General features: G+C 36.4%; 1 protein-coding gene across 2 annotated transcripts in view; it reads left to right on the forward strand.

Annotated features, from left to right (window-relative positions):
* SPTLC1 (serine palmitoyltransferase long chain base subunit 1) overlaps positions 1-13,187 on the forward strand; it is a 37,923-nt gene that overhangs the window by 9,230 nt on the left and 15,506 nt on the right. For both annotated transcript variants that reach the window (XM_074812248.1, XM_074812249.1), the window contains exons 3-7: positions 977-1,071; positions 4,757-4,850; positions 5,273-5,345; positions 9,873-10,005; positions 12,852-12,981. In XM_074812248.1, the coding sequence (XP_074668349.1) occupies positions 977-1,071; positions 4,757-4,850; positions 5,273-5,345; positions 9,873-10,005; positions 12,852-12,981 (525 nt within the window). The remainder of the gene's footprint in view (positions 1-976; positions 1,072-4,756; positions 4,851-5,272; positions 5,346-9,872; positions 10,006-12,851; positions 12,982-13,187) is intronic.

Genomic DNA, 13,187 nt, shown 5'->3' on the forward strand with positions numbered 1-13,187 from the left:
GGTTTTGTACTTCAAAGGCTTTGAAAAGTGTATTTGGAATAAATAAAAATGGAAAAAAATGTATTGCTGGTGTGTTTTCAAAAATTGATTGTGGAATTTTTATTTTGGTATTGAAATAAGTAGCCTTAAATATTCTGCTGCTTTTTGAAATGATAGAGAAATATATACCCATTGTAGTCATACCATTCAAAGTTAGTGTTAACAAATATGTTATTAGGTGTGTATTGATGTACTAGTAAATAATCCTCCAGGAAAGTTCTGCTTTCATGGTATGAAGGATGGTTTTGGTGATTCGTTTGAGTGGTTCCTAATTTATGTGGAACTACTCTAATGCACCTGTTATGCTGGTCCACTGCATGTGCTTTGGAAAATCATCCAAATTAAGTTTTCTGAATAGTTTAAAGCACTCTGAAAATTAATGTGCATTCAGTATTCCTCCATGCTTAAGTGGGGAATATGTGATTTAGTAGTTGCTGTTAGCAGTTCTTGAGCATTTGACATTTTTTCTCCATTGTGTCTTACTCACATATGTGTTACTTTGCTAAGTATTATAATGCCACAGTTGTTTAAACAGCACTGTTGAAGACTTGATAATGTAAAGTGAGAGAATTTATATTCAATTATTATGTAATTTGTATTCAGTTACATAAACTGTAGAGGAATATTTTCATAATTAATAGATTGAATGAAACAATATTGATTAAAATTGGTCAGGTACACCAAGTTAGTAGCTCTTCTCTTGATTATCATATCATGCAATCTTTAATAAACAGGTACAGCTGGACTATCTTTACATCTCTGTCCTTTCAAAGAATTCAGAGCCCCTCAGTTGGACATACTGAGATAATGTAAATTCTAAGGTGACACATATTAGCATGCATCATTTCCCATACAACTATTACCAGCTGTTTATTAGCACATAATGTCTTTTCTAATGGAAATCCTTTTTGAGCAGTATTTCTTTTCTCCTGTTCAGGAAAAAGAAGAGTTGATTGAAGAATGGCAGCCAGAACCTCTTGTACCTCCTGTACCAAAAGATCACCCAGCTCTCAACTACAACGTTGTTTCAGGGTAAATGTAACCAAAATAAATTCTGATTTTTATTTCAACTCAAATAGACTTAGACCTCCAAAAGTGGTTACCATGTTCTGTGTAGGGGTTGGGTGGAGACTGTGTCATCACAAATCACTTCACAAGAAACTGATTTTGTGACTAGACAGTTGGAACTTCATGAAAAGGTGTTCCTCTTTGGACAATCAGAAGTGGAGATGCTTGATGGCAAAGCTGTTTTGTGAGGAAATTATGGGTCAGTATTACTTTCTTGTGTGTTACAAGGCTTTTGAAATGTGTACTGACTGAGACAAGAGTCACAGTATTTCAGAAATTGCTTTAAATTTCTTTCACAAGCTTCAGATTTGTCTGTGTCAGTAACTTTTATGATACAAGCATTCTTAAGATCCTTCTAGTGACACTGATAATTTAAAACAATTTAGTGACAAAGCACAATTATTTGCTGTCATGGGGAGCTCCATTTTGATGGTTCTGCCACCACAGAAAAGTCTGCCTTAGAAGAGGGATGCCTGTTTTAATCAACTGTGACATGAACAATCCTTCTGTTATTGTTTGGAATTTTGAAATGAGCAATACTGTGGAGCAGTACGGAAGTGCTGGATGTTTAAAAAAATCTGAACAAATACATCTTTTGGATTGATTCAGAAAATGTTCAAATTATTTAGAACTTTCAAATGCTAGGGAATGTATTGTGGCAGAATGTTAATGTGTTGTGGCTGTTTAACTTAATAGTGGCTATGGGGAAAACTTGGCATTTGTCTTGTGAGATTTGAACTGCCAACTACCTTCCCGTAAGTTGCTCAACAGCTATGAGATTGTAACTTTGCCTATAAAGTTAACCCAAGTTTCAGAATTAATACAGAATTGAAAGTGTCTGCATTCTAATTCCAGCTCAAGAGCATTTTTGTTGCATTTTCAATTAGTATTTTAGGGGGACCCTATTTATGCTAATAAGGTAGTCTTCTTTCAATGGTTTTTATGTATTGATGTCTACTGTGAATGGTGATTTACATAAATTTAATTATCTTAGTATGTGGTGGTTTAATATTGCATATTTGCAGTAATGTGTGGGTAGGGTTTATATAGGCACATAACCAGTTAGGAAGTATTAAATATCTCAGTAAAAATTTTGACCCACTGTGTGGGGGAGGCAGACTTTCTCCTTCCTCAATATGCAAGGCAGTTCGTGCCTTATGTTAGTATGCTCCTTTATGCTGAATAATCCCAGTAACGTTGCAAAGCCAGTAATGCAGAGACTTGTCCAATCAAAAAAAGTGATCAATCTTGAATCAGCAATGAAGAAGTTACCGATGAAGGCTTGGTCACTGCCCAGAAATTAGTTACTTCTTGTGGTAGCCTTTCTGTGAATTAATCTGTGCAAGACGGTTGTACATCATCTCATTCAGAAAACGTAAACCTATTTCCTAAAACAGTATGTCTGCAAAATTCTCATGCTGATTCTCTTTTTGCTTTAAAATAAAAACGCACTAATGATCTGGCTTTTAACTCTTATCATCTTCTGTGACTGATTTTTTTTCAATACATGCCACATTTTAAGAGATAAGTAAGAGGTCCAAGTACAGATGAAGTACTTTTGGTCCTTAAAAGACACAATTTCTGAAGGACTTGCTTGCAAGTTCTTTGAATATAACTTGAAATTACCTTGTCATTTATGGTTTCAGCTGGATCACTCAGTATCTTGGAACTGTTGTCCCTAACCATGATACCTAACAAACTGTGTTATACTAGGGAAAGGGAGATATGTGAAACTATAAGGAAATAAGGTGTTTCACTGTTTTCCTTTTCCAAAGACTTTGGTTTTGATTTTCAAGGAAGGTTTTATGGTACTGTTAGCATCCATGTTTTGGATATAATTACTCACTGGAATAAGCTTTTCCATAACCATTTTCTGCTTAGCCATGAGTGTTACTTTAGAAATTTGGGTACAATTCTGATAGCAATAGTGTGGCCATGTTTTCATGAGGACTGCAGCTTTGTCAAGGGTAAGTTGTTGGTGAACATTAATGTGTTTTCTAGGTTTGAAAGGTGGAGCCGTGAGGACAAACTGCTGTAAATTTAACAGGTTTAATAGTATGCTGGGAATATACTGAACGTTGTGTTAGTGCCAAAATACATAGGTATAGGTCTGCTCTTGTGAGCCTGTATCTGTGAAGCTAAGTAGTTGTTTCACTTAATAGACTTTCAGCGTTTGGTACAGCTTGTTAATGAGCACGACAGAGGAACGGATCCAGGTACATTTTTAATGGCAGTCAGTTCCCCAAGACAGTTTGCTGCGCATTTGTATAATGCTACTACTTCGCAGAAGGTGCACTGCAGTAGTGCAGGACTGCTTCTTTATGGGGCCAGGTTCACCTTGTGTTAGTTTAATGTCATGGAATGACAATGATGAAGGTGCACAGCATATGCACTGTGTAGAAAGCTTTCTAAAGCTGTTTTGTAAGCTTTGCAATTGCTTGTTTGAGGCAACATGTACTTAATTTTTAAAGTGAACAGACATAGACGAAAATCACTGCTTTTTTTAAGTGAAGTTCAGGCAGTTCAGTGTTTTTCTTAACTTATAGTGAATAGCTTGGATTTAAAGTTTATTTGCTTTGCACACCGAATGTACCCATTGAAATATTGTCAGCAACCAGGTTTGGAGCAGCAGTGCGCAGGCATTTGACATTCAAGCCGTCCTGTTTAATTTTGATTGTGAAAATTACGCGGTGCGAGTTTCCACATGGGAAAAGCTTGTTGAAACTGTTGTGTTTGAGGAATAGTATAGGATCTCAACTGTAATATTTGATAATGCATACAGAAATGGGCAGACCTAAGGTTTTGTATTTGGCTTAGCTTTGAGACTTCTCAACGCACTGAGTGATTATTTGAAACTTTTGATTTTGTAGAATTGAAGCCAAAACAGGATTGCTTTTAGAGTACAGCAAACAGATGTGATGCATGCGTTTAAAGGGGTAAAAGCTATTTTTATCCTCAGTTTTTTAATAACTGTTTATCTAAATCATCATTTTTTAGCACAGAAAATTTCTTTGCCCTCTGCTTCATATATATTGTGCTTTTGTTCATTTGTTAGTTTTGGGTGTTTTCACACTTTCTGTGTTTCCTGATTACATGAGTTATTCAGACAGTTATGGATTAAACAGAATTGGAAACTTGAGGTGACAGATAATGCGATACTTTTGTCTGCTTACAGCTAGTACCAATATTTCAGGAGCCCTATTCAGTGCAAGATTGGTATTGTGGGTTTGCTTTATGACAGAAACATTGGTTTTAAAGTATTTTTATCATGGAAGTAAGTAGCAATGAAATTTCCTTTTTATTTGTGGTATTCCTTCTTTCAAATAGATATCACTTTTAAGGGAGAAGCTTTATTTATCTCTTCAGGAGTCATCTTTGCATGAATTAAATTTTCAACAAGAAATCATTAAATGTATTGACGGTTTCTCTATTAAACTACAGGAATACAGTTTTTGCTGAGTATGGTAGTATATTTGTGACTTGAGACTGAACATAAGTATTGATTGGCAGCTGCAAAGGAAGATGTGGAAAGAGGGAATCTTAAAAGCTGTGTGGCTTACTGTTGAAAAATGAAACTCCTGTACTGTTTGACTGTTCATGAAAATGGTGATTGTTCGTTCATAACAGTAGGTCTGTAATTTTTTTTCAGACCTCCCACCCATATAATCACTGTTAATGGCAAAGAATGTATAAACTTTGCATCGTTTAACTTTCTTGGACTTTTGGATAATGAAAAGGTTAAGGTGAGTTCTTTCAGTTATTGTATTCGTGAGATTACTCCTCTTTTACTTTGTATGTTATCTTGAAATTAAGAATGACTTCAGAAAGCACAAACTTTGTAATTTTGTGCTATTTAATTTTGTCTTTTTCATAAAGTTTTATCTGGTGTACTTACTGTGTAGTAGCTGACTATCAAGTTAGATTAGTATCTAATGTCCTTAATCATTAGAATACAGTGAATGATGCTTAAACACTTTAAAATAGTTTTGATTTGGCTTAGTTATAGAATTCAGTACCTTATTATACTTTCTGTAAAGCAGGTCATGTTACATGATGCAAGAACTGGCCTGTGTACGTTGGTATAAAATTATCAGTGCGCAGTGTACAGAAGAGTTAGATGTCTAGTGTAGGAATAAATATTTCATGTAATTATTTTCTGTTAAAGAGTGCTGCTCAGGCATCTCTGAAGAAATACGGAGTTGGCACTTGTGGACCTAGAGGATTTTATGGTACTTTCGGTGAGTAACTCTTTGATCTGCCTTTAAAGGTGTTCAGACTGGTTTGTTAGGTCAGCCAAAATAGTTCTATATATAAGCAGCAAATTATTTCCATTGCTGTGAAGAACGGTTACCCTGTAACATAATTTTTACTGTAATTCTTGGTAGCTTCGTTTCTTACTTGTTTTATGTATTTTCCTACTCTTTCTAATGCTGGTCTTGGAGGAGAGTTGCAAAGTTAATTTAATCTGTTTTAGTTCTGGTCACCATAGTAGAAAAAGAAAACAAACATATTAGCATGTAATAATTTATGGCAAATTTAAGTGTAATTAGTAAATAAGTGAAATTAGTAAAAGTTTCTAAGTAGACCACAAGAGGGCAGTCTGATTTCTATGGTAAAGGTTAGGTTTAAAAGTTAAGTTTATCTAATGTTGTAGTCAAAATTAAGTTTTCCTTTACTGATAACTTTAGTGTTGTAAACAAGAGATTTTATGATTCAAGTAGGTGTTAACTTGTTACTAAGGGTTTTTTCATTCTTTTTAAGAAGTAGTTAAGTTTTTAAATATCAGTCTCTGTAAATAGTTACTTGCAAGCATTGATAGTTTGAAATACTGCATGGAAACCAAACAGCAATACATGAATAGCTGCATGATTGCAGACTAAAACCATCGACTTACCATCTTGTGAACTTTTCTTCGGTCTCTTCCCAGACGTGATGGAATTCACAGCATGTTTGTACTCAAATGATTTAATAGCGTTAGTTTCCTATATCTTTGACTTAAATTCAGGACTAACTTGAACTTTTCTTAGTCAGTCCTTTAAATGATCAACAGGTGCTGTACCTATTTTGGTTTGTTAGAAGTCTATATATCAGAACAAAGTTGAGTCTTTGATATCAATCTTATATACTCTTCATTAGCCTAGAACCATAACTCATTTATAAAGAAGGTGATTGTAGCCCACTGATTAGTAGAGAGCTTTTAGGAAACTATATTCCCTCTCCGATCACAGTTCAGCAGTGATCTGTTAGAATTCATACAGACCCCTTTTTTTTTCCTCAAAAACACTGAAAAGCTTAAAGAAGATTGTGGACTAATGCCTCCTGCCTTTTTTGTCCAGACTGATTTTAAGTTTTGTGAAATTTTTCATTTTGCTTCTTTCCAGTAATTATTCAAAACAGACTGGTTAAAAGTTGATTTTTCTCTAAGTGAGAGATTCTTTGGATTGTTTCCTGCCCTCTTTTGAGGTCTAATTCTAAGATCCAAACTGTGTAGTTTTTGCATTTAGTTTGGTTGCTGTTCATTGGCTTCTGAATTTTTTGGGTAAATGTTCTGTTTCACAAAGCAGGGTATATAACCTGTGGTATTGCAGCATGACATCACTAGTGAAGAAATTATATTATACTCACCTATTCGAGATATCATCTTTTACAGATAAAGTAGTGGAGAATTGGTGTAAAGTTTGAGACAAATATTGTTCTTGTTGGATCCCAAACTGTCTTTCCATTTTTCCTTGACTTTAAACATTTGAGTATTCCAGGATTATGAATCTCTAAGAAACATTTCTTACATCAGTAATGTTGTATGCCTCAAACTTTGCACACAATTTTTCATGTGCTCTGACTGGTAAGCGAGTCGTGTTGTGTCCAGAACTACATAGTTTCCTCTTACTTAACTGTACAGGATTTAATTGATGCTTGTCAATTGTTGTCACTCAGAATTATCCCCTCTTAGTGGTTGTTATATCAATATTAGTGATCTCTTTATTTGGAAATGTAGATGTCATGTTGTAATTTATTTTGAATGGAGATTTGATTCTTCATGTCTGCCTGTTTGAAGGGATTTTGTAGATTTAGCAACTCCCTGTTAAGACATTTTTGCTTTATGCTGTATCCCTGAAAACTGCATCCATGCCTTTATCCTGTGGTAAGTTTGAAATACTAGTATATTTGCACATAACAGAAGCTTTATGGTTATTTTCTCCATAATGACAACTGAGGGGTGTATCACTTTTTTTCGGTGGTAGTTTTTTTTCCAGGCTATTGTTGATTGACTAGCAGCCAGAATTTCAGTACTACTGTGAAGATCAGGACTGGCTTCCCAATAAAATATATAAAAGATGATGTGGGATTTAGTCTCAGTTCTCCTGCTTTTGACTTGTATGCAAGCACATGCTAGGCACTAAACTGTCACTTCATAGCAGTTTTTGACAATAATAGCTTTATTAAGGTTTCATAATTATCTAGAAAGCTGTTCCAGTTACATCTTCCTCTGTGCAGTGGTACTCTAGGTGGTGTTTGCAGCTTTCACTTAAGCTAGGCTACTCCAAATGATGTAACCAGACAAAGCAAGTCATTGGAATAAAGGAGAGTCAGAGAGTATTCTGTTTTTATCGTGGTGGAATGGTAGTGAAGCCTTAATTAATAGTCTTAAGCTTTTCAACCTCACAACTATACAAAGCATTCATTCCCTGATGTAATGATGTATCAAACTTGTGTATGCTATATGTCATTCTGAACTTAAATGTTCTTGCCCTTGCCAAAATTTACTAGACTTGTAAAATTTTTCTCCTTAATACAAATCTGATTCTATTTCTTAGTTTATTATTGCTGACAGTATTTTTTTTGCCCACTGTTCTCACCTAGCCCTTGCTCAGTGTAAGTGGTGGTGGTTTTCAACCGCAAGTTTTCATTTTCAATTGTGATAGTCTCATCATCTTTTCTAGTTTTTTTTTAGTTCAAGGATTGAGGTGGTGTTTTACACTACAAAACATTTTTCCCCATTAAATATCAATAGCTAGGCACTCAACGTAGTAGTTCAGTCCTAGTTTCCCATAATTTTTTATTCTCTACTGGCAGTGCTTCAAGAAGGAACATTTTTGGCTGTTTGTATGTTTTAAGTGCCATGTGGCCAGCCTCTTTTTGTGGTGCTTTCTGCCAGAAAAAGATCTTTCTTGGGGTTTTTGTTCAATAATTGAATCAAAGTTCATCCATCCTGTTGAAACCTGACTGGAGATTGTTTTATTGGTCCTGAAGTCCAGGAATAATAAAGAAAAAGATACAAAGATTCTGAAGAAGGACTCCTTCTACTTTCTGATAGAGATTTTATAAGATAACTTTCATCAGTATCATTCCTTCCAAAGGCTGTTCTAGGTTTCTCCGAATATTCGGTGTGTCTTAATACAGCTGGATCAAAGTGATAGGTAACAAAAGAAAACTTTCAAATAATACGTGATTAAACTTTTTGTTTCAATTTAAACCCACTGGAAAACCAAATAAAAGAATTCCTTTCCATTCAATTTTTTGATGCTCAGGTAAACATTGGGACAGGATTGTTGAAGATTTATAGTTTGCAGTCTATGGATAAAATTGCTCTTGACTGTGGGAGGCTGTCGTTTGAAGACATACCTTATGCTTTTATTGTATAAATACATGTATCAGGTGGATGTGCCCTTTTGGGAAAAGGTTATGCTAGATATTTGTTTAGTATGGCAAAGTTAAGATTTTTACAAAGCCCTTTCTTCTTATACCCTGGTACCTAGCTAGAAGTAGCATCATTGACATAACCATGCCTCATAGGCTATTGAAGAATCTGTATTTTGAACTGATGTTTCCTCATTTGGTTTTAGTTTCAATGAACTTTCAATAATTGCAAAAAGGTAAGATGATCATTGGCCAAATGTTACAAGTCATACATTAAGGACCTCTATTGACCCTTTAATCTTGTTTATTTCCAGTTGATAAAAGGCATAATTCTTTGACTAACATTTGCTAGCAGAAGCAGGTAGTGGCAATTAAAATAACAATTTGTCTGATACAGGTTATTTTGCTTAGGCAGAACACTTTAACACTGTGGTCACCTTTCTGCAGCAGCAATCTACTCACCATGTGGTATTACCCTTCTTAATCTTTTGATTTAGTGGTATTTTGTTTCTAACATGGGTCACTTTGACCAAATTGGTTTGGGAAATGCTTGTGTGTGTAATTGTGTCCATTTATCTTAAGGGTGAGTAATCTTTGGCATGGAGATGGTGACCTTATCAATTGGCTGAAGTGTGTTCAGGAGATACGTCGTTGCAGCCTGACAAGAGCAGTTTTCTGTTATAATGATAGCTGTGCTATATGCCGTGGAAGCATCAGCTTGGAAGAACTGACAGTCTGCCAACAGGACCTCATCAATTGCTATAAATTACATATCTGTTTGTTGCCTAGTAACTGTACTCCCTAGTTACAGTCCAGGAACACTATGTCATTTACTTGTGGTCTAATCACAAGTAGATTTTAATTACCATTGCATAAGAACATGAGAGAACCACATTACACAAATATTTTCAGAGCTATCAAAGCTTCTGATTAGTATTGGGTTACTTGTCAGTTTAAGTAAGACTGGATTGGTTACAGCTGTTTTTTGGGAAATTTTTTGTTGTAACTCTCTTCCTACAAATAAACATTTTGTTTGCTTCAATTAGATGATTGCTAAAAGCAATGATAGCCTTTCTGATGCAAACAAGTAAACTGTCTAAGATCTCTTCATTTTTTCTCTCAAATAGATGTGCACTTAGAATTAGAAGAACGACTAGCAAAATTCATGAGGACAGAGGAAGCTATTATATACTCATATGGATTTGCAACAATTGCCAGTGCTATTCCTGCATATTCAAAAAGAGGGGACATTGTGTTTGTGTAAGTATTGTTTTCTACCTGAGAAAATCCAGATTAAAGAGTTTTCCTTTCAATTTTTCTTTTTCATTATTGTTAATCATATTAAGTTACCCACATAGAAACCAGTACTGGTTTTGGTCAAGTATTTTGTTGTACAAACCTCAGATATCTTTCCTTTGCCAAATACTCTGAATCAAATCAGTTACTTTTATCTTGGAAGAGTGGCCTTGAGCACTCAACTAAAAAAAAAACCAAACAAACTCAAACCCAAACGTGTGCATGCCAAAGCTAACAGAAGTCTAATACCTAGTTTTCTTCTTAAGAAACTGTACAGTCATATTTACTTCTGTTTACTGCTGACTTTTCACCTTTCTTGCAGGACAGTTGTTCCCCTCATGCATGTTTGCAATGGATTAGTTGGATAAGTATTGGTACATATTAAAATAACACAAGAAGAGCTATGCAGGGTCAAACTAAGGATTCAGCAAGGCCAGTATCTGATCTCTGAGAGTAGCCAGTCATAATTTGTCTAGGGAAGAACAAAAATCCAGGAGAAACAAGTAACAATACTCAAAACTTTCTGAGCCAAAGAGGAGGGTTTGGATTTAGTAGTGGTTCATGGGATTTTTCTTAAGTCTTCCTATTCTTTTAGAACCTTTGTAAATCATAGAATGGTTTGGGTTGGAAGGGACCTTAAAGATCATCTAGGTCCAAGCCCCCTGCCATGGGCAAGGACACCTTCCACTACATCAGGTTGCTCAAAGCCCCATCCAACCTGGCCTTGAACATTTCCAGGGAGGGGGCATCCACAACTTCTCTGGGCAACTTGTTCCAGTGTCTCACCAGCCTCATGCTAAAGAATTTCTTCCTTATATCTAATGTAAATCTAACCTCTTTCAGTTTAAAACTGTTACCCCTCGTCCTGTCACTACACTTCCTGCTAAGAGTCCCTCCCCATATTTTCTGTAGGCCCCCTTTAAGGCCTACAGAAAAGGCCACAGTAAGGTCTTCCTGGAACCTTCTCTTCTCCAGGCTGAACCACCCTTCATAAGGGAGGTTCTCCAGCCTCCCATTAGTCTTCATGGCTGTCCTCTGGACTAGCTCCAACAGGTCTATGTTGCTCTTATACTGCGGGCCTCAGAGCTGGACACAGTACTCCAGGTGGGGTCTCACAAGAGTGGAATAGAGGGGGAGAATCACCTCCCTTGACCTGCTGGCCATGGTTCTCTGGATGCAGCCCAGGATACAGTTGGCTTTCTGGGCTGTGAGTGCATGTTGTTGGCTCATGTTCAGATTTCCATCCACTAATACCCCAAAGTCGTTCTCTGCCGGGCTGCTCTCAATCCACTCATCGCCCAGCCTGTATTTGTGCTTGGGACTGCCCCGACCCATGTGCAGGACCTTGCACTTGGCCTTGTTGAACTTCATGAGGTTTGCACAGGCCCACCTCTCCAGCCTGTCAAGGTCCCTCTGGATGGCACATCCCTTCGCTCCAGCATGTCAACTACACCACACAGCTTGGTGTCACTGGCAAACATGCTGAGGGTGCACTCAATTCATGAGTGGCCCATGTCGCCAGCAAAGATATTAAATATAGTGGTCTCCATACAGGCCACTGAGGAATGCTGCTAATCACTGGTCTCCACCTGAACATTGAGCCGTTGACCGCAAATCTTTTGAGTGCGACCGTCCAGCCAATTCCTTATTCACTAAGTGGTCCATCCATCAAATCAATGTCTCTCCAATTTAGAGACAAGGATGTTGTGTGGGACAGTGTCAAAGTCTTTAATATCCACAGTGCTTCTATGACATGTAATTTCACAGTTTAACTTAAACATTTTATGAAAAAATATGAAGAAATACCTCTTTTGAATATAACACCTACTAATTTCAATTGATGCATTTGTTTTTAGACAGTGAACTGATGCATCTTCTTCATGGGGGGAGTGAGTGAGTGGCTATGTGGGGCTTAGCTGCCTTAAGTCACAACACGCTGATGCTTTTGTGTTTGTCTTCCAGAATCTTTCTTCAGTGCTCTCCTCTAGGTGTAAAGCTTGCAACCTATTTAACTTCTTTTACAGAAGTTCTTCTGTAACTTTGATTATGTTCTTTGGTCATCTTTGAACGTCTTCTGGATCAGCTTTTTTGAGATGAACGGCCAGGATTGTGCATGCTATTCAAAATGACTGGATTTTGCTATCTTGTACTGATTCAGCTTCTCACTGACAAGTTGAGAGCTCACCATATTTAAAAGCAGCTTGGTTGAAATTACTGCATTTAACATGTGCAGAAGGTTTGATTTAGTTGCCACTTTTAAAAGATTACACAAGTTAAGCAGCTGTGAAATTGCATATGCCATCATGCTCAGAGATTTGCTTTTCCAACACTTAAAAATGACAGATAGTTTTTTGAAGACTGAGATAGTAATTCCCAAAGGATATTAAAAAGTACATTTTGAATACTTGGAGAACCACTGTAAATGTTACAGGCACATCTTTGCGGCTTTTTTCAAAGACCCAGAGTAAATGGAGCGAGAGGTTCTGGGATGATTACCATGGAGTTGTACCCAGTCCATGGAATGCTGTGCTCCAATAAACTGTTGTCACGTACAAACAAAAGGACCAGTGTACACTTCAAGAAAAAACCTCTTGGCTTGCTTTTAGTGCCTGTAATGCATAGGAAAGTTGAGAAGCTTTGGAAATGAGTTTTCAAAATGTAAATAAAATATATGATGCTTTAATAAATCTGGTTTTAACTACACTGAAGTACAGATATCTGCTCAAAAGCAGGACAGTCCTAATAGCCATCTTTCTTCGAATAATTGTTAAACCGAGTGCAAACTTAGAAGGGCTTTGCTGTATTTACAGAGATGAGGCTGCCTGCTTTGCTATTCAGAAGGGATTACAAGCATCTCGTAGTAACATCAAGTTATTTAAGCATAATGATATGGCTGACCTTGAACGACTGTTGAAAGAACAAGAGACTGAAGATCAAAAGGTACCATTCCTTTGAAGAAATATTTGTACTCTTTTGTGCTTCCTCCTCCACTTCTTTTTACTGGGTTGTGTATTTGAATGTATGCAATGCTTATAAGCAGCTGTTTGGTTTTCATAAATCTCTGTTGGGCAGTTAATGTTGCTTATGTAATTAAGACAGATTATTTTTAAAAAACATTTATTTATTTGCATTTGTTTGCATAACCA

This window comes from Strix aluco, chromosome Z, assembly GCF_031877795.1.
Source record: "Strix aluco isolate bStrAlu1 chromosome Z, bStrAlu1.hap1, whole genome shotgun sequence".
In the NCBI taxonomy this organism is placed as follows: domain Eukaryota; kingdom Metazoa; phylum Chordata; class Aves; order Strigiformes; family Strigidae; genus Strix; species Strix aluco.